Here is a 22554-nt window from a genome sequence, read left to right on the forward strand (position 1 = left end):
AAAAAAGGGCGGGCGGGCCAGGACAGCACCATTAGGCACTGTCCCGCTGAAGCTCGCACCGGCAGCCAGCCAACCCGTGCAACCTACTACTGCTCCAAAGAGCAGGTAAGTATGCAAACAAAAAAAACAAAGTTAGATAGAGGGGATTTAGGGTCAGGGCGGATAAGGAAAAAGGGAGGCAGGTTAGCTAGGGGGTTTAGGAGGTACTGGAGCGGACCGGGAGGGAAATGGGGAAAGGCCCTGTCGCATCACCGTGCACTTCTTAGAAAATTTACCCCCCTTTTGGGCACGAGTCAGCTAGCAGATTTTATAACATGCACGCGTTGACGCACGTATGTTATAAAATCAGCACGTCCATGTGCGCACGCCGGGAACCGCTCGCACATGGATGCCCGCGCAGGGGTTTAAACATTTACCTGTATATTTTGCAAAGTACTCTTACTTTGTGTAGCTCAGTTGAGATGCAAGCAGCAGGGCTTCCGTGGTTACCCCTTAAAAGAAAAGAAAAAGAAAAGATATTTAAGTTTCTCTAGCTTTCAATGACACATTTATATGATAAAGTTCAATGAGGAAACTGTTTCAACATCTCATTCTGAAACAGAATTAGAGATGTGCATGAAAAACATTTTAGCTTTATGGCATTGTGTCACTGGGGGTTTTTTTTTTGTTTTGTTGGTATCATTAACTTGATGTTTTGTGTTCCCCTCTCACCAACTACCGTAACAAAATAATCCATGAAAACATTGCAGTGCTAGGCCAGAAACACTGGGTCTCTTTAGTTTAGCTTACGTAGTTGGAGAAATGCAGACACCAAGCCAGAAGCAGGTAAAGAGGAATCCTGCTGCTGGCTTGGTGTGAGCAGTCTGGGGTTGTTCTGAAGGGTTGGAGGGAGGGATTGAGGGTGGTAGGGGAGAGGCTGGCCAGAGTCCAGGGGACACAATTCTTCTTTTTTTTTTTAAACAGATTGGGTGGATAGGTGAGAAGGGAGGGAGAGGTAGGTGGCCAGCCCTGATCCAGGCCAATTTTTTTGGTTACAGAGGGAACCTGGAATTTTGTTATGAAGTTTGCTGGGTTTCAGATACAAAGAAATATCATTAATTTTTATGTTGTTTGCAGAAGAAAGTCCATCCTTACGTAGAATACGATGAATAAAACGAGTAAGTTGATAGCGAGCAAAATCCAATCTAACTACAAGCTTGTAGCTGTTTGCTTCCTGTCCCACTCAAATCTTAAGGTTGTCATAGTGCTGTGTGTGTTGCTGTAGTGTCGCATGCAATTCACACCCTCCAGGCTTTTTACAAAAACAAATGAACTGATGACATTCATAAGTGATAATTATAATCTAGGCAGACTGGCCCAATGAGGCATTTATTGACTTGTGGCAAGGGGAATAGCGCAGTATCACCATTTCCCTTCTAAGCTAGCAACTCTATCTGCTGTCTGCTTCAGTTTTATCTTAAAATAAAATATCTAAATTGTGGACTCAGGAATTAAACTCTGAATGATTATAACCCTGTTGTGCATCTATCATGCTTGGGGGTGGGGAAGAGGTTATGTGAGTGTGTAGTTGGCTGTCATACATCACAACTAACCCCCTTGGGTCATGCAAACAGAAGAGAAAAATTAAGTTGGCAAGTCAAAAGGTATTTATAATGATGGAAAAGAGGATTCGGAGAAAAATAAGCATTTTCTTTTCTAAAGTTACTTTTCCCCAGATGTCTGATTTTCCAGTCCTCTCTCATTATATGTCAATTATAACCCTATGTACATAAACCATTTATTACAGCAAAAAGAGTCAACCTGAGAGACACAGTGAATATATTCAGAAGGAACACTTGTAGGCAATGCTTCCAGTTCATATACATGCTTCCAATTCAAAAGCCATTTAGGCGGATATCTGGAACGTTATCCATCTAAGTGGCAAAACTGGCTCATTAAAAGACATATGCTCCTAAATTCTAGCCAGATAACTAGTTATGCGGCTAGAATTTAGACACATAAATCGGAGGCAACCTGGGGCAGGCGGGAGGCGTTTCATAGAGGAGCCACATAAGTTAAGCAGCTAGCTCCAGTATTCAGAGTCAGCCATTTAACTTCTGCAGCTAACTCTGGTCATGTCACTGATCTGTCCTAAAGCTAGCTGCATAAACATATGGATTGAGCTGCTGGGGAAGTCACTGAGAGCTTCAGTGGAAGTAGCGGTGTTGGGGAACTTCCATAAACCACTTCAAATGGTGACAATCCAGTAGATGTTGCTGGATGAGAGTTGATGGCGAATTCAGCCCATGGAAGCAATTCGGCCCAGTTATTCTGTCAGGACGTGACATAGACTTGAATAAACTGCTTCATCGTACGATTCATCCATTCCGTCTGGCCATTCGACTGCGGATGGTAGGCTGAAGTGTAATCCAGAGTAATGTCGAATAACTTGCACAAGGCCTTCCAAAACCGTGCCGTGAATTGGGACCCACGGTCGGATACGATGTGTGAAGGTAGGCCGCGGAGGCGGAATATGTGTGTTATGAAGAGCTTTGCAAGCTCCAAGGCTGAGGGTATGCCAGGGAGCACCACGAAGTGTGCCATCTTGCTAAAACGATCCAGTCACCCAGATGGTGTTCATTCCTCCAGAAGTAGGTAAATCGACTACAAAGTCAGTAGCGATGTGCGACCAGGGCCGATCTGGAACTGGCAATGGTTGCATCTGACCCCACGGTTGTCCAGAAGCAGGTTTGTTCTTAGCACAATTGGTGCAGGATGCCACATAGGAATAGGTATCCTTTTTGATAGTAGGCCACCAATACAGCTCCTATATCTTGAGCAGGGTACGGCATTAACCAGGATGGCCAGCCAGCTTGGAATTGTGCGCCAAAAAGAGCACTTTCTTCCTGAGTTTCTTTAGAACGATAGTTTTTCCAGCGGGCACAGACTGTGTGGATGCCAAAAGGATTTTCTTCAGGTCAATTATGTGCTGTGGCTCATCAGGCACATCCTCTGAATGGAAAGAGCGTGACAGGGCGTCTGCTCTGGAGTTTTGATCTCCAGGGCAAAACTTGAGCACAAAATCGAAACGATTAAAGAATAATGACCATCTAGCCTGTCTGTAATTCAGACGTTGTGCGTGGCATAGATACTCTAGGTTTTTATGATCCGTGAATACGGTTATTTGATGTTGAGCGCCTTCAAGCCAAGGCAGCCATTCCTCGAATGCAAGCTTTATTGCCAAGAGCTCTTTATCGCCGATCTCATAGTTTTTCTCGACTGGAGAGAATCTTCGTGAGAAGAATGATCAGGGACGTAAGGTTTTCGAGTCTCCAGGTTGGCTCAACACAGCCCCTACCCCCACATCTGAAGCATCAACTTCTACTATGAAGAGCTTGTTGGGGTCTGGATGAATGACATCTTGCGGGATCTGCTGTACAAGAAAGTTGTGGTCTACCTGGACGATATACTCATCTGCTCCCAGGATTTGGACACCCACATTGCAGACATTAAGCAAGTACTCCACCATCTCTGCGAACACTGGCTGTACGCCAAACTCTCTAAGTGTGAATTTCACAAAGACTCTGTGCCTTTTCTAGGCTACATAATGTCAAAGGAAGGCTTCCAAATGGACCCTCACAAACTTGAAAGTATCAAGAATTGGTCTTAACCTACCAGCCTGAAGGCTTTAAGGAGATTCCTGGGGTTCACCAATTACTATCGAAGCTTTATAAAGAATTATTCTTCTTTAACCATACCCTTGACTGCGATGACTTGCAAGGGTGCCAACGCTTCAAAATGGTCAGCGGAGGCCATTTCTGCATTCGAGAAATTGAAGACTGCCTTCTCCACAGAACAGTGCTTTCAGCATCCAGTGGTAGGAAGACTATATGAGAAATTCGCACGCTAGCTAAGGTGCTAAAAGAAAGCCTGTATTTCATTTCTTTAACGAGGTACAGAGAAGGAGAAACACTTATGCAAACAGTACTGTGTTTTATCCTCAACATACAGGTTTATCCCTTGCTAGCAGAAAACAAATACCCAAATTACCTTTTTAGCACACAGATGCCTATTAAATCATGATTGTTTTAAAGTTATTTGTTTCTATTGCACTGGAGCTACACAAAAGTCCTGTATTAGCAATCATTTAATAAGGTATGTGAACCCGTTTTTTTTTTACTATTTAATCAAATATTTAATTTATGGCTTTCCAATGGGGTTTGTTTTTTTTTAAACTCATACACAATCTCACTATACTTGGATCCCGATACTTCAACATGGTCTGTAACATGTCCAGTCTGTTTGAATATCCAGGAGCCCATATACCGGTAATCGAGACTCTGTAATGTTCACTAAAGACTCAAGGAGCGATGCAGAACTAGGACTTTACCTGAGATTCTAGCGGATTTGATTGTCGCCCAATTGTTCGTGTCGTAAGTGTAAAGAAAAAAAATTTTTCATGAACGCGCCCACGGGTAAAAATCCTACCGAAGTTGCTATGAAACCAGTCTCACACGACAGGAAGGTGCAGACAGACACCAAATGACTTATGGCACTTGCCAATTATTTTAGAAGCAGATTGAACATTTGTCTGTGTCTTTAGCTTAAAGAAGAAAAAAAAATAATTAGAAAGAAACAGCGTGAAAACTCTGAGGACTTTCCAGTGTACTATCAATGGTTTGTGGAATGTGTTCTGCTCCTGCCTGCCAGCTCCGGAGCTGGAGACCTCAGACGGCTTTATCATCCCTTCCGAGCTGGGACAGCTTTAGCATCACTCGTCTCCAGGTGGCATTCAATGATCTCTGTGTGTCTGTGTGGGTGGATGGGGCAGTACTATGATTCAGAACAGTTTTATTTTTATGTTTTGTTTTTTTGGTTTTAATTATTTGATGGATGGCTTCAGATCTTTCAGACTGGCAAAATGCATCACAGAACACTCAGAGCCCCGGAATATTGACATCTGGGTTCTGGTCTGGTTTATATATATATATATATTTTGATATATATATATATATATTGATTGAAAGAGTCTTCTATACCGATGTTAGTCGAAACATCACATTGGTTTACATCGAACAATAGCAACGGAAATTACAAAAAACAGGGGAAGGATAGGGGTTGACACAGCAAATTAACAATAATGACAAATAATAACAAATATATATATATTGTTTTTTGCTTTTTAGAAATCGAGGAGTAACCTAGAGGTGAGAGCAGTAAGCTAAGGACTCAAGAAGCTAGGGTTCAAATCCTGCTTCTCCCATCAACTCTCTTTATGATCCTGGCCATGACTTTATTCTGCATTGCCTCAGGTACAAACTTAGGGGCCTATTTGCTAAAGGATTTTTCACATTCTGTGTCTATGGGGAAAATGCTTAGTAAATGAAACCCACAGACCGTAAGCTCTCTGGGGCTAGGGGAATACATACATACATACTGAATATAATCTACTTTGAAATGGCTGACCAGTCTCAAAAGCCAAATTATAAATCCAAAATTAAATTAAACTAAACTCACTGCCAGAAATTAAAGCTTTACTGCCTATAATAAATAATTTTAAAGCTACGTAGGTCTACATGCATAATAGTGCAAATCATGTTCTAATGGAAATGGCACAGATTAACTCTAAAGGAAGAGAGGAGATTATACGCTTTTTGTTTTGTCAGCAAGCCTCATTGCACCTGACAAATAAACTAAATACCAGATCAGCCAACCTACCGTTTAGGTCATCTGGAGAAGTGGAGTGACGGTCAGAAAGGTTAAGCCTTGGACTCTCACGGTTCTCACCAGTTACGTGCAGGCTGTGTGGAATCACTAGATCTAGCATTTCCTTATACCTGAAGCAAACAAAAAAAAAAAAAGGGAGAAATGAAATGTATTCATCCATTATGCATGCTCACTAATGATTGCATTTTTTTTTCCTAAGAGTATGAATATTAAAACCGATTACCTAAACCCGTCTTCATATAAATTCAGCATAATAAAATTCACTAAAGTTTTCATCACAGGGAAAAAGTGTGGAATGATAATGAAGTGTTCTCTCCCTAGGAGATTACGCCCCACTTTATTAAAAGTTTTGTTGTTCCTTTTTTGCTAACAGAACGTACGTAAACACTGGCCTGGTGGAGCTGTACAAGCCAAGCCCTTCTGAATTTTAAAGAACAGTTTTGCATTTTCAGACGCTGGCGTACAGAGCCACACGGCTTGGCTTTGGAATAAATTTCTTTCATGTGGACCTTTCTGATGGATCGTGAACAGTTCACTTTTTTTTTTTTAGTGGGTTGCGTATGCATGTTTTATTATTTTTGTATAATAATTAAAAATTATTGGTGCTTTTGGTTCTGAATGTTTACATTTCATGACTGGAACCATTGGGGGGATTTTTAAATTTGATTGGCCCAGAACATTGTCTGATCAGGATTGGCTGAAGAAGCGATGGGCTTTTGTGAAAGACCTGAAAGAGTGCTCGTGTGACTCCACAACTGTTTTGTGATTGGACCTTTTGAAAATAGTCTCTATATATAATTTAGTGAATTGCACTATTTTTTTTTTTTTTTTTAGAGGCAGTGATAATGTAATGTGTCCATTAGTGCTAGTGGGGACAATTTTTCATTAAGAAGATACCCATGAAGCAGTCGTTTGAAACATGGCAAATTCAGAGAAGTTGGTTTTTTGCTTTGTCAACTTTGCACATTTTTAAGGGCACAAAAATGACTTTAAAAACCAGGGCTGTGATTAGAGTTGCAACAGATTCTATCAGCTGGACAGCAGCTGCTTCTGTGTGACTGTCCCTCACAAACTTAAAATGGTTTTCTGCACTAAATCAAGCGCTTTTGCCAGGGGAATTAGTGTTTATGGATTTGACTTTCATCTTTGATTGGTCCTTTTTTTGGGGGGAGGGGGTGCCTGCTGCTGCAGGCCAGTCATTGGCTCCCAGAAACCCTGAGAGGGAGAAAGTTGGTTGAAGGAGGGGACTGCCTGTGCACTGCGGCTTGCTATTAATGGAAAGAAAGGGTGAGGAGAGGCAGAAATGATCACAGTTCTTGCTCAGCACTCCCTGGAAATGCTCCTATCACTGCATCAGGCAGCTCATCAATCTCAAACCAGGGCGACACCTTAAGGTGGACTGACTTCCCAGGGGGCCCCGATATGAGAGTCTCATCCGAGACTCCATAATGAGAGCGCACAGCTGGGGGAGGGGAGGGGTCAGAGTGTCTGAGAGAGGCAGGAGGCGGAGAAGGGGGAAGGGGAAACCGTGCCTTAAGCTGGCTGAGCCTCAGCCGAGTTTGGTGGCCTTAAGACTCAGGAATCCTTCCCCAGCGTGACTTGTCGGAGACTCCTTGCTGAGAGAAGCAAGCCTGAGGGGGATCAGTCCGAGAGTGAGGGGAGGCGGGCAAGAGTATCTTCCAGAGGCAGGAGGTGGAGAAGAGGCAGATGGACATGCTTGGCCTGGCCTATTTTATTTCATTTTTGGTTCCGAAAAAACATGCTCCTGTGATTATTTCTTCCCTTCTCAGTCTGCCCTGGGGAGAGGGGGGCAGAGGGAGAGAGTGAGTGGTGTGTGTTTGTGTGTATGCGGTGTGGCATGAGCTGTTTAGATCTCTGTGTATGGTGCTGGGGTACCTGCCTCTTTGGGCCTATTTAAGTGTGGGATATCTGTCTGTGCCTGCTGTATAGTGTGACCTCCTTGCCTCTCAGTGTTTGAATGTGATGTGTCTCTTTGTCTAGTTAAGGGGAGTCTGTATTTTTCTGTCTGATTGTGCTGTATGTGTGTGTATATCTGGGTATGGTGTTATGTATCTGCCTGGGTATGAAGTGACTGGGTCTCTCTCTCTCTGACTGGGTGTGGTGTGACATGTGGTCATTCTATCTGTTGTGATGTGTCTCTCTATAAGGTAGTGTAGTATATTTATCTGTATCCCCTTGGGTATAGTGTGTGTCATTTTTGGACCTGTCTGCCTCAGACTTTCTTTGTTATGGTCTGTCAGGGTGTGATGTGTGTGTGTGTGTGTCTCAATCTGGTTGTATGAATGTATATGTCTCTCTGTGTCCTGGTGTAGTATGTTTGTCTCTTTGCCTCTGTATGGGTGTGATATGTCTGCCTCTCTTTGACTTTATCTCCGTGTGTCTGTGCCTGTCTCTGCATGTGGTCTATGCCTCTCTGTGTCAGGGCGGGCGGGCGTATGTGTGTATTGGTTTGCTCCTTTCAGCAAGCTGAAGACAATACAAACTAACAGGCCGATACAGTACAGTGCACTGTTAACCCGCATTTGGACACGCGTTTTTGACGCGCCAGCTTTACCCCTTATTCAGTAAGGCGTAATAGTGTGTCAAAAACGAGCGTCCAACCCCTCCCCCCCCCCCCGAAACTAATAGCGCCTGCAACATGCAAATGCATGTTGATGGCCCTATTAGTTATTCCCGCACGATTCAGCAAGTAAAATGTGCAGCCAAGCCGCACATTTTACTTTCAGAAATTAACGCCTGCCCAAAGGCTGGCGTTAATTTCTGCCAGCGCCAGAGAAGTGCACAGAAAAGCAGTAAAAACTGCTTTTCTGTACACCATCCGACTTAATATCATGGCGATATTAAGCTGGAGGCCCCAAAAGTAAAAAAAAAAAAAAGTAAAACTTAAAAAAAAAAAAAAAATTAAAAATCAGCCCACGGGTAGGAAGACGGACGCTCAATTATGCTGGCGTCCGTTTTCCGAATCCGTGGCTGTCAGCGGGTTTGAGAACAGATGCCGGCAAAATTGAGCGTTGGCTGTCAAACCTGCTGACAGCTGCCGCTCCTGTCAAAAAGGAGGTGCTAGGGACGCGCTAGTGTCCCTAGCGCCTCCTTTTAACGCGGGCCCTAATTTGCATAGGCCACCCTCCTGAATCGCGCGCCCAGGAGAGAAGCTTGTGCACTTGCCAGCTCTCCCGTGCATTTTTCTGAATCGGCCTGTAAGTCTTCGAGCTGCTGGCTGACAGTGGGATTGCGTGCTACTTGGCAGCTGATTAGGTGGTAAGAGATTTTGAAGCTAGGCCAGGAATCTGTGGGTGTGTGCAAATGTATGTATTATAAAAAAATATATATCTATATCATGATAAGGTGTATGTAGCATTGTACAGACATATATGAGACAGTCCCTGCAGGACATGCAGTTTACAATCCAGTCAAAAGAGACCAAAAAAAACAAATAAGCATGGTTAAGATTTAAAGTCTCAAAGGTAGGTTAATAGATTCGAGTTTAATTGAAGACAGGGATCACTTTTACTAACTGGGTAACTCTGCAAGAAACTGAATCTTTGCACCCAAAAACAATCTGTATAAGAAAATCAGGAAAAGGTAGGTGAGGGGCAGCAACGATGGAATCTATATAGGATAACAATTTCACTTCCTTTTCTGAAACCAAAAATCAGAATTAGAGCAGTAATCAGCAGGCCTAACAAATTGCAAAGTTCTTATCTACAGGAACTCCTGCTAAAATTATTGTCTGCAGGGAGAGCCAGCAAGGACAAGCTTTGATCTACAGTTATACAAGCCTTGCCTCCCAAAGCCCCAGACTACTACCATGAAGACATTAGCATCCTAGAAGACACTAGTGGGGATCGAAGAGGCCCAGCCCAGATAAGTTACCTTATTCTCTGAAAGCTGAATTTTAGAATAATTGTTAATGCAAAAATCTTATTCTGGGGGGGGGGGGGGGGTGTGCATCTTTTGAATCAACACTGAAATATTCCAAAGATTTTTTTCTCTTGAAAAGAATTTCATGAAACTGAAAGGGGCGATATTTTCAAATCAGATTTGCCATAATCGAATGCGAGGAGCAACTTTTGAAAATAGGATTCAAAATGAGTAGAAATTATCAGTTTTGCTCCAATTAAATTCGGGTGGAATTGTTTCACTTGTTCACCACTGTTTGACACTGAATGAAATACTGGAATGTTATTGATAAATGTGATGATAACCATTGATAAACCCCCTGAAATATTGACATGCAGAATTTTTCAAAAATTTCAGAAGTATCAAACTTCTCAGAGTTTTCTGATCCCCAATTCTGATTGTGGGGAGACTCCTAAAATGGGACCCTCTTTTTGGTTTTCAAGTGCACAAGATAGTCTGAGTGGGGGAGACCCAGGACTTATGTTTTACATTGTAGAATAGTGAATTGCATATATCCTGCACACGTGTCATTAGCACTATGAAACACTATGATAACTAAGCTTACCAGAGAACTAGCCAGCACGGATGACATCATTTTTGAGAAAACGAAACTAACTTGGTCTTATTCTCTGCTACTGATAACAAGAGGCTCCGGCCCACAGTGAGAGCACGCACACACATGCTAAAATGTATTGATTGGCTATAAGGTAAATGGGTTGGCTTTTGCAGACATTCTGTGATAGGCTGATAGAATCCCTTATAAGGCTCAGCACGCACGTCAGATCTTTGAGCAAGCTTAGAATCATTTTCCACTTGTTTTGTTTTGCTTCTCCATGGAGGTACCACGCTTTCCTCCATTAATAAATCTTTTAAACTATTTGAAGCTGGTATTCATTGAATTAATTAGTCAGAGGTTACCACTTTTAACAACATGCTTGAGAAATGTGTTTGAATGTTGAAACTGCTGTGGGAGAAAATGGCCACTGAATGGCATTTCATAGGGTGAGAAATGATAACTTTTGCCTTAAGTATTTATGGGATATGTGGGTTCCTTTAATAATCCACGGTGGGGGTTCAGTGGGAAGTATAAAATTTGGGAGTTTTTGGCAGGACTCAGCCTTTCCCCAGTTCTTCTCTTGGGAGCCTTGCTTTTTGGGTTATGGGACTGGCAAAGGAAAGGACCTCCAAGATGTAGTGGCCAGCCTGCGGCCTGGTTGGCCAGGGGGAATCTTCCCATGGGACTGGAGCCCTGCTGGGGCTTCTCCTCCTCAAAGGGAGAGGCCCGAGGCTATGAATCGGGGGGGGGGGGGGGGGGGGACGACGACTCTGAAATGACGAGTACCCCAGTAGGTCCACTGCGTGGAGGAGAGCAGGGAAGGCTTCATGCTATGGGGATGGAGAAGCGTGGAAAACGGCTGGGAAGTTGGATGACTGAAGAGTTGTGAACAGTTCAGGAAACTGCACGTCCCTTTTGGATGTGAATTTTGATGAGGTGCGCTGTGTGGGGAAAAAAGAAAGGAGTATTTAAGAAGTTGTGAATAAGATTCAGTGGGTGCACCTTATTCCCTGAAAGAGACTGGGGTAAAAGTAAAGAATGTATGGAAGTGGAATGGGTCCCTTGGGATAGGGGGCTTGGGGCCATGGATGAACTGGGGAGTATTTCATGGGAGAAGGAATGTAAGCCTTATTGTTCCCAGAAATTGGCTGGGAGATCGAAGGGACTTTCAAGTGAAAGCTGAGGCACTATATTCTCAGTCATGGGGAATGCCCCACTGTATGGTTTGAAACAAGTGCTACTGACCGCTTTAATCCCATGAGTTCTGAGTATTCAGTACGGACAATGTTTTGCCCTATGCCAAAAAACCTAGAAATAAAGGGGTAGATTTTGAAAAACTGCGCGATCGCGTACTTTTGTTTGCGCAGCAGGCGCAAACAAAAGTACGCTGGATTTTATAAGATACGCGCGTAGCCGCGCGTATCTTCTAAAATCCTGGATCGGCGCACGCAAGGCTGCTGATTTTGGGCAGCCGGCGCGCGCCGAGCCACGCAGCCTGCCTCCGTTCCCTCCGAGGCCGCTCCGAAATCGGAGCGGCCTCGGAGGGAATGCTCTTTCGCCCTCCCCTCACCTTCCCCTCCCTTCCTCTACCTAACCCACCCCCCCCGGCCCTATCTAAACCCCCCCCTACCTTTATCCATGGATTTACGCCTCCCGGAGGGAGACGTAAATCCACGCGCGCCGAGACCGGACGCGGGGGCAGTTCCGGAGGGCGTGGCCACGCCCCCGGAACGCCCCGGCCCGAAACCACGCCCCCGGCCCCGCCCCCAAAACGCTGCGTCATTCGGCCCCGCCCCCAAAACGCCCCCTTCCGAAAACCCCGGGACCTACGCGCGTCCCGGGGTTCTGGGCGCGCCGGCGAGCAGGGCTTTGAAAATCCGCCCGATAGTTTAGGAGTTGGTATTTTGAAGGAGGTGTATGTGGTACATCATTTGGACCAGGTCTCATGGATATGGGAGGAGAAACTGGAGGGTCCTCCCTGTCTGGTGTACTGCTACTCCTGCAGGTCTCTATAGGTCCATTAATCATCTGCATGTCCTCACTTCAGAACCCAAACTGTACTCCAGGGTTAGGGTTACATGATTGTATTTTTTTTTTTATTTACAGCACTTGTATATTCTGCTACCTCAAAAAAATTGATCAGAGCAGAGTACAACCAAAATGCACAACTGTATCTTCAGCCTTTAGTTTAATCTGAAAACACCAAGCCCATCCATTTCAGGCCTAGATTTAATGAAAAAATTTCAGGTTTTAACTTATTTGCAGCTCAGCAAAAATACTTTGCAAATCACATTTTGAACTTTAAGAGGGCAATTTTCAGCAACTCGCTCAGGGCTAAAGTTTGCTGGCACAAAGTACCCGCAGACTTCAGGATAAATTTTCAAAGTGGGCTTCTGGGCAGAAGTCTACTTTGAAATTTCCTGGGCGTGGGTGGAACCAGTGCCAATAAATACACACACACACACATTTCACACCTGTTCCTGAGCAGGCGTAAATATGCGCATGCAGATTCACGCACATTTGAAAATTGAAAGTATGCTTGTAAATGTTTTCTTTGCTTCAGCTTTGCCCATCCCAGAATGCATCTTTGTAGTATGTATAAAATTACTCGTGAAACTGACTTATGCACACACTTTTTTTTTTTGCACACTGGGCCCTGACTGAGTTTCAAAATGTCACTTTCATAGGGTTTTATGCATGTACACTATTTTTGAAAATGAAGCCTTAAGAAGGGAATGTCAAAAGATTTTTATGATACGGGCTTTGCACCTGCCACAAAGCAACGGAAGACTCCATGGGGAGTTTTCCACCAATTAGAAGCTTCTTTGTTTATTAACCTTTTTTATGGACATTTATTTGTATTTATTTATTATGCATTTCAGTATTTTATTTTTATAAGAACCGCCAATCCCAGTTCAGTATTAGATAAGACTCTTATACAACTACCCACATGGTCCTATTTTCAAACGTAGATGCCATATTTACAAATTATAAAAAATCTCCTGCTGCTGAACTTTACAAAGTTCAGCCTCGTGACGTTAACTAACCAACTCCAGAAGAGTCTCTACCCAACATTCCCCTCACCTCCCATTCATTTAAAGCCAGACTTAAAATGGGGAAGCATATTTTCTGTTTAATTTGCTGGACAGAGCAGCGAGCTGCAATCAGGGAATGATGAGTGCTTGAATGTTTCATAAAACATTTCCTCCTTCCTCTCTTTCTGCTAGACTTTCTATGGATGGTAGCCATTTACAAACCAAACAAAACCTGTTGACGTAGTAAAGCCGCCCATGCCTAAAATTTCCAGCAATTTGGTAGTCCAAGAAATTAAACGAGAGGGCTTATGTTCTTCTGAGCTGATTACAGCGCAGTTCTTTGCCAGCAAATTCCCCGTAATAGCTGCATGCATCTTGAGTTTTGATTAGTCATTGAGGAACAGCTGAGAGAAAGCAGAGATTCCCAGGCCTGCTCCCCAGATAACTCTGTAATTGGAGCTCTGGTTTTAATTTATCCAGTCCATTTAAAAATTTAAAAAACCAGACTGGGGAAATGCTATCATTCCTCCCTCTGATCTTACCCCGTTTCAGTCTTCTACTTACTGCAACTATTGTAATTACATAATAATTCGGAATAGATACTGAATAAATAAGTATGTTTCAAGACCTGGGCACATACCTTAAGAAACAACATCTCTTGAAAAATGGTTATACAACACGTAGAATAAAAGAAAAATAAAACTTATGCAATGTAATAACAAATTATGAATCTATTCATAGTTTTACTACAGTAATTAAGGGTGAAGGCTGAGCAAGTGCACGAGGCTAGTCTGGGACCAAACCAAGCAGCATTGGAAGAAACAAAACAAAACACAGAAGACATTATTCTCCTTTTTCCTCTTCCCATTCATGCCAAGAAGCTTGCAGAATTTCTGATCCTTGTCATCACTCCCGTTCCCCTCCCCGCCTTCCTTCTCCTGGGGCTAGAACAGTTAGAGGAAGGGATGACTGTGCTTTCAATGCCCTGTTCCAGAGCAGTGTCAGGGAGCGGAACCCAGGGGATGACAGCTGGGGGGAGGGGGGGGAGCAGAGGAGGAGGAGGAGGAGGACCCACCCCACCCCCACCCCCCACTGTGAATGGATCAAAGGCATAAGGAAAGCCCCGGTGACACTGTCTGCCCAGCCCACCTTTCTGGAGCAATGGTCATCTCATTCACAAGAGGTAAGGATCTGATCATGCAGTGCTGGAGAGGCGGCAGATGGGATATCAGGACCCCCTGAATGCAGAACTCCCAAGATGGCATTAAAAACATAGGAGGCAATTTTCAAAAGGATTCACGCCCCGGAAAGGAGCATGCATCTGGATTTTACGTGCGTAAATGGGCTTTTGAAAATTGCTACTTTTGTGCACGTAGCTCCTTTGAAATTTCACTGAATATTCAAAAGGTTTTTATGTGCGACAATGGGCTTTTGAAAATGTCTATGCTTCATGCATGTGCATTCTTTTGAAAATTACTTCCACTCTGAAATGTGTACACACACATTTCCTTAAAGTAAATACATCTTTTTAAATATTGGGTAATGACAATCCTCTCTCTCTGAAACTCCTGGATTTCTACTTGCACTTCAGTTGCCTTAAAAGAGATGAGTCCGGTATACATAAATAAACTAGCTGTCTTAGAGCGCCTGGTCTGTCAACGGCAGTCAGGTTTCCCCAGTTCAGTCAATGTATTCTTAAGTAAATGCAGAAAACATTTATTAATCGTCATAACGTGTCTGGGTTCCATTAAATTACTAAGTATTATTTTTCATATATTATACAAGTACAGACTGGATTGGATGGGTGTAGTGGAACATTTCTTTTCCTGGTAGACAATGCAAACTGTAAGGGTATAATGACTTGAAGGGAGGGTTTGAGAGTGCATTATCTTCTGAAGGCGATACCTAAACAAGATATGCCACGCAGTATCGCTGTTACCATACCATTCATACATTTGACAGATCTAAAGTTCTCTCACTTTCGTTAGGTCATATATTTATTTTGGAGGGAGCTAATTTTTCTTTCCCTTAAAATATGTAAAATGTTTATTAGGGGATGGTTAGGGAAAACGTGTCATTCTTGATTGTGTGACTAACTTTCAGAAACAATGGGGTAGATTTTAAAAAGAAGCATGCGTGGCCTACATGTGCGCGCGCTACCCGCACCTTGCTTGCGCCAAGCCACGCTGCCTTCCTCCGTTCCCTTCCCCTTCCCCTAACCTTTCCCCCCCTAGCCCTACTCTACCCCCCCCCCCCGACTCTTGTCTTACCTTTTGCACCTGCCGGCACACAATCCTCCAACACAGCGGCAATGGCCGCTATGTCGGAGGCCACTGGCCCTGTCCCCGGACCGCCCCTTTTGTAAAGCCCCGGGACTTACGCGCATCGCCAGACTTTTTTAAAATAGGCCCGGCGCACGTAACCCTTTTAAAATCCGGCCCATTATGTAACATTTACACACGCACACACCCCCCCTCGCTTTAATTATGCTTCTGAACCCTCCCTGGAAGGTCCTTGTTGTCCCCTGTTAACATTTGTATGTGATCTCGCAATGGAAGTAATTCTCAAAGGAGTTACAGGTGTAAATGTATGGTAGCAAATTTTTAAAAAACATTTATGCACGTGAAGTGCGCTTATGAACTATTGAAAATGTCTGAGAATATGATTGTTTGCTTTGTTGTGTGCCTTGATATTTATTTATATTTTATTTATTTATTTAAGTTTTTTATATACCAACATTCAAGACAATAGTCCCATCATGCTGGTTCACATGAAACAGGAGTGCAAAATAAGCTTAAACTTGAACAATTGTGCGGAAAAAGCAGTTACATGTAACAGGGGAAATTGAACTTGGAGTAAGAAGGGAAAAAAAAAAAGGAAAAGGAAAACCAGATAATTACATATAATTACATTTTAAGAGGTAGCTAATAGTGATATTGATGGTGATGTGTGTTGATTGTTATGAGTTAAATAAAATTGGAGTTATGGAAAAGCCTGCATGAACAGCCAGGTCTTGAGTCTTTATGCCTTTTGCTTTGTTGTGTGCCTTGATATCTTTATGCCTTTTATCATTGTTATGCTATGTATTTATGAGGGTCTTGCTCTTTAAATCTACTTTTGTATGTTTTAACCTGCTGCCCGCTAGAAGCAAGAATACAAATTACTTTTACATTCTATTATCATCCTTTGCTCATATTAACCTATGGACAATTCAATGTATATACCACAGTAGTATTCAAAAGCCCACTTACAAGGGTAATGTGCATTTACACAATTTTATGTGTGTAAATCCTTTTCAAATTTACCTCCAATGTTTCCAAAATAATGTGCTACTTAACATGCATATGTATGTATTTTCTTGTGCATACTCAAACATATGCATGTACTTTTGGAGCAGAAATACGTGGTATTCTATAAACTACAGCTCCTGCCACACAAATTGTAAAATGCTAGCATTAATCTCCGAGAGGTCTGCAAAGTTAGCCTGATAAACTGCTCTGGCTTGCTTTGGAGATACGTTCCATAGTTTTATTTTATTTTTTTTTATTTTTAATTTATCTTTTATATTCTGCTTTTTGGCACTTGAAAGCAGATTTTTTTTCAGGCACTGTAGGCATTTCCCTATCCCCAGAGGGCTCACAATCTAAGTTTGTACCTGAGGCATCAGAGGGTAAATTGACTTGCAACAGTGGGATTTGAACCCCGGTCTACCCTAGCTCATAGCCTTCTGCTCTAACACTAATAGCAGGTGCACTAGTGAATATAGTCGGCTAACTTTGTCCGTCTAACTTTAGATCAGCTTCTTGGCCCAACCAGACTTAGCTGGCTAAATTACCTTCTGCCATCGACCTTCCCTTAATCAGTTCAGAGGAAATTCCATTTCCCTATGTATGATTCTTTGACTTGGAACCTGGAATTGGTCCAAACAATTCAAACCAGACCTGAAGCCTGGAAATAGCAGAGGACAGTGCTGTCTTGAATTATTCCAATGACTTTAGAGGATTTACCTCTTTTGCAGGGAAGTTGCTATAGATATTGCCCCCTAATATTGCAAACCACATGATTTTTAGAAAGGAAGAGAGCCATTCTTCCATCATGTTGCTTCTAATAAAGATTTAAACCAAGTGAGAAAAGAAAGAACTGATTGTTTTGTGGCTTATGCGAGGAACTCTCACAGATGCTTGACAATTTGAGAATATCTAATAAAATTTCATGTGAAAGATACTGCTTTATTCCCAGACCAGGTACAGAATACAAGGTTTATCTTAGGCCTCCTCTGGAAAGACAGCATTGAAGGAGAGAGCTCTGTTCCTGGCTTCCCTAAGGAGGGTGCAAAGTAAGGAAGGATATCAGTTCTTGCAAATTCTCAATGAGGAAATCTATAGTTCCTGGGATTCTAGACTGAAACCAACTCCTTTCTGGGCTGGCAGTTTAGTCAAATGTTCAAAGGACAGTCTGTTTTGATTCTCTACCACTCCCTACGGCTTTGAATCAGCAAAATGTGTTGGTATGCAAAATGCTATTCATAGGCATATTCAGGGATTTCTGTAATAAAAATATTCACATTCAGAGTACGATAGTATTGCTGTGTGGGTGTTGTACTATATTGCAACTGGATTATAAGCAGCTTCTGAAAGCAGCCTCTGCTCTGGATTGGAGAAAATATTATGGCCTGTAATTTATAGGTCTCTCCCTCCTTAGTATGCCTTCCAGGAGATTCCTCGTGTCTATCATCCCCCTCCCCCCCCCACTCCCCAACATTACGCACATTTCAGAAAAAGGGGGCATGCGCCAACCGCTGGTGTTACCAGTGGCGATTCTGGACCAGGTTATTGATCCGGAACCTTTTGCCCCCGCGGGCCAAGAGTGGAGGAAGGGAATGTCAGCAGCCCCCTGCAGGCCACACAAAAGAAGATTCTGCCTCTCTTGACACGCACGGACAATGTAAGAGACCAGACTGCTGGGGACGGAGGGTGGGGGTTTGAGGCAGAGCCACACCACTGAGGGTGGGAGCATGAGGGGAAGTTTAGTGCAGGATCCCCGCCATCCCATCACCCCCTGAGCCAGTACCTGCCTGGATGTTACCACTGAGCATGGATATGGAGTTCAAAACACTATCCCCCAAGTGAAAAAACAGGGGAAACGTTCTAATTAGCTCCCTGCAGAACAGGTGGTGTTACCACAGGAAGGTCCTGTAAACAAATCCGATTGATTTTCTTTGATTGGGTGACGAGAAAACTGGATCAAGGAAGAGCACTCTGTGTGGTTTACTTGTATTTTAGCAAGGCTTTTGATACAGTCCTGTATAGGAGGCTCATGAATAAAATGAGAAGCCTGGGAGTGGGACCCAAGATGATGGAATAAATCACAAATTGACTGACTGACAGGCGGCAGCAAGTAGTGGTAAATTGAAACTATTCTGAAGAAAGAAGAATAAGCAAAATTCCTCACGGGCCAGTTTTAATATCTTTGTGAGTGATGTTACAGGGAGTTTAGAAGGCAACATTTGTCTTTTTGCAGATGACACTAAGATCTACAACAAAGTGGACACGCCTGAAGGAGTAGAGAGAATGAGAAGTGGCCTAGAAAAACCCGAAAAGTAGTCAAAGATTTAGCTGTTGGGATTCAATGCCAAGAAGTGCGGAATCAGGAATTTGGGGTATGGCAGCCCGAAGGAGTTGTATGTGTTGGGGGGCGAAAGACGGATGAGCACGAACTGGGAGAGAGACTTCGGGGTAATGGCCTGAAGGTAACGGAAAAATGTGACAAGCCAGAAGGATGTTGGGATGCATCTAAAGAGGCTTAGGAGATAATTTTCAAAGGAGTTCCAAATGTAACATACTATCGTAGCAATGTTAAAGTGCACTTAACGTGGGTATAACGTATTGACAATTCAATGAAATATATTGTAGCAATTTTCAAAAGCCCACTTGTATGTGTAAACTGCATGTACATGTCTAAAACCCAGTTTTAAGTGTGTAAAGTCTTTTTAAAAATTACTTCTATAACCAGCAGGAAAAAAAAGGTGATATTGCCCTTGTAAAAATCCTTGGTGAAGCCTCAACGGGAATAGTGGGGCGGATTTTAAAAGGCCCACGCGCCTATTTTGCATAGGCCGCCGGCGCGTGTAAAGCCCCGGGACGCGCGTAAGTCCCGGGGCTTTCGAAAAGGGGCGGGAGGGGGCGTGTCCGGGGACGGGCCCGGGGGCGTGGTGCCAGCCCGGGGGCGTGGTCGAGGCCTCCGTAACTTTGCCGACAAAGGTAGGGGGGGTTTAGATAGGGCCGGGGGGGTGGGTTAGGTAGGGGAAGGGAGGGGAAGGTGGGGGGAGGGCGAAGGAAAGTTCCCTCCGAGGCCGCTCCGAAATCGAAGCGGCCTCGGAGGGAACAGGCAGAGCACGCTGGGCTCGGCGCGCGCAGGTTGCACAAATGTGCACCCCCTTGCGCGCGCCGACCCCAGATTTTATAAGATGCGCGTATCTTATAAAATCCAGCGTACTTTTGTTCGCGCCTGGTGCGCGAACAAAAGTACGCGATCGCGCAAGTATTTAAAATCTGCCCCAGTGTGTTCAGTTCTGGAGACCTCATCTTAAAAAAAGATAAGGACAGAATGGAAGAGTTCCAGAGAAAGGTGACCAAAATGGCATGGGGTCTGTACGGAAAGCCATAGGAGAAGAGACTGAGGGAGCTTAATATGTACCCCCTGGAAGAGAGGAGACAGGGGAGATATGATACAGACCTTCAGATACCTGAGAGGTATTTCTGATAGAAAAGAAGCTGTAAAACTAGGGGTCAGGATATGAAACTCCCAGGGTGAAGACTCAGGAACAATGTCAGGAAATATCACGGAAAGGGTGGTGGATGCATGGAATGCCCTTCTGGAAGAGGTGGTGAAGAGAAGAGTGGAATTCAAAAGGGCATGGGGCAATCAAATAGGATCCCTGCTGGCTAGAGAATGGAACTGAAGAAAGGGGGGTAACTTTTCTATTACACCTTGGGGGTGGCCTGCATGGAGTGGCAGCTGCTACTACAAAAAAAAAACAAAAAAAAAAAACCTCTTTGCTGGGCAGACTAGATGGACCATATTGGTCTTTCTCTGCCTCTTTCATTCTGTTACTATCTCCTGAATATTCATTGTGCATATCCTGAAAACCAGACTGGCCAGATGCTCCTCTAGGAGCAGGCTGGGGACCCCTCTGTGCTCCTTAGCATTGCCTCCTTCTTGTTTCCAAGATGAGGGTCAGTCTTACAGCTATGGAGCAATGCACCAGGGAAGGATCCATCGCCTGAAGGTCAATCAATACATGAACATATGTTTTCAAAAGTGGCATTTGTAGGCCGGGGCTTATCTAGAACCAACAGCCCTGTAATCGTACTCAAGTACGAAGAATTGATTTTACTGGACCTGCACCCTTTAAGGAAATATGAGACCCCCGGTCCCAGGTGGCTCAGGGCGGCCGGTGCTTGCAGAACCCCCTCTCTGGCTGGAAAAACATGGCAATGTTAGCAGCCGGACTCCTGCTGATTCCAGAAAGACGGCATGTTACATTTTTGTGTTAAATGACATTTCTGGGTGTCTTTCTTGGTGCAGGTATTGTATGTTTGTGGTTGTGGGTGAGGTGGACGATTTCTAGGTTGGGTTTGGAAATGTCAGAGGCCGGAATCATTTGGGTTGCAGAGTATACACGGTGGAGGGTGGGTGATAGGACACCGTGGGGGTACATAGTGCTCTTTAGGGTAATTTGGTAACGGAACAGAGGACTGAGGTATATAGATAAGGGAAAGGCCATTAGAGGAAGGTAAGGGCAGGAGTTTAGGGTAGGAACATCGTACTATACAGCAATACTGACTTGTAATTTAAAAAAAGGACCATTCACATGCCAAGAGTTGCTCATCATCACCTTGAGTCAGATTAAAGTTTATGCTTAAGAACAAAAGACTCTCTAGTTTGAAATGTATGTTTAGAATATCACAAATATTGGGGCCAGCCTGGGGCCTCGGTGGCAGTGCCATACAGAGAGTCCATGGTGTGATTCCTGTATGCTTGTCTTGATTTCACTGTAAGCTCTAACAAGCAGGGACTGTCTCTTATGTGTTATTTATATAGTGCCGCGTACAACAAGTAGCGCTATATAAATGTTAAGTAGCAGTAGTAAGTCTTCCAGTGGGCTAGGGCTAGAGATGCTGAGTGAACTTCAGTCGCTCTGTTGTTCACAGTAGAATGGTGCAAAATATTCCCATTTTATCAAACCGCTTAAAAATGTCCTCTTCTTCCCAGGTTTACAGATGCGAGGACAAATTAGAGGTCAAACTCAAACCAGGCAGATTTCAACATAGTTTAATTCCATTAGAAAATCCCTGGATCCACTGGGAAGATCAGATGGGGTTTTTTTCCTGAGTGATCTGGCCAAAATTTAAAGCAGATCCATAAAAATCTGAAAAGGATCCGAGCGGGAAAAAAACAGCTGATATCTACATCATAGTTTCCAAAGATTTAAAGGGAATTTTGAAATATTTATGATAAAATCTGAAGAAAAAAAACACTACTAGAATTTGCTAACAAGTTCAAAATCATTTTGAACATAAATAGCTAATTGAAAAAGAATCTACAAATTCAGATTTTTTAATATATTTTTCATGAAATACATGGTTTCCCATAAAACATACTTCTGAAAGCATGAAACATCCTTATGTACCTACTTCCCCATCCTAAACTGAGAACCTTATTCACCACAGACAGAGAGTTACCTTTAAATTTCAGTCATTTTACTTTATGCGAACAGCAGAGTAAATTTATAATTTGTGCTCAGAATTTTCTAGGAGGTAACTCCTTTAATGACAACATGGATGCTGTCTCGTTTCATACCAGTTCGATTAACGGAGAACAATACTAAGCAGGGAGGCTTTGCCAGAAAGGCTATTACACACAACATGTCAGAACACAAAACAATTAGGGGCATGCTGCTTTAAAATGAAAGTGATAATGGCTGTGTGTGGTTTGGCTTTGTCATTTCTAATCAGAAATGACATAAAAAGACCCCCAAAACATCATTTCAGCAAACACTAAAATGGCAGACAGAAAATAAAAACCAACGCGTTCCCATTCCCTCTCCCTACAGCCAAGCTGATACCTGCATTTCCCAAACTCATGATGTGTTTTTAAGGACGACAGTGACGCTTGGCCACGTTAAGGTGACAGAAAGAGGAGCTTCAGGACGTGCATGTTTAACATCTTGCTCTATCGCCATAGTCTGATTCAGGGCTCCCATGTAAGCCCTCATCATTAACAAGAAATATATTTTGCCTTGTCTCCCCCCAGATCACTAACTGCCAGCAAGTG

General features: G+C 43.4%; 1 protein-coding gene across 1 annotated transcript in view; it reads right to left on the reverse strand.

Moving 5' to 3' along the window:
* EYA2 (EYA transcriptional coactivator and phosphatase 2) overlaps positions 1–22554 on the reverse strand; it is a 330347-nt gene that overhangs the window by 244382 nt on the left and 63411 nt on the right. The window contains exons 2-3 of the mRNA XM_029613002.1: positions 5698–5816; positions 443–491 (exon numbers count right to left, since the gene is read on the reverse strand). Of these exons, the coding sequence (XP_029468862.1) occupies positions 443–491; positions 5698–5806 (158 nt within the window). The 5' untranslated portion in view covers positions 5807–5816. The remainder of the gene's footprint in view (positions 1–442; positions 492–5697; positions 5817–22554) is intronic.

Source organism: Rhinatrema bivittatum, chromosome 8, assembly GCF_901001135.1.
Source record: "Rhinatrema bivittatum chromosome 8, aRhiBiv1.1, whole genome shotgun sequence".
Classification (NCBI taxonomy): Eukaryota; Metazoa; Chordata; class Amphibia; order Gymnophiona; family Rhinatrematidae; genus Rhinatrema; species Rhinatrema bivittatum.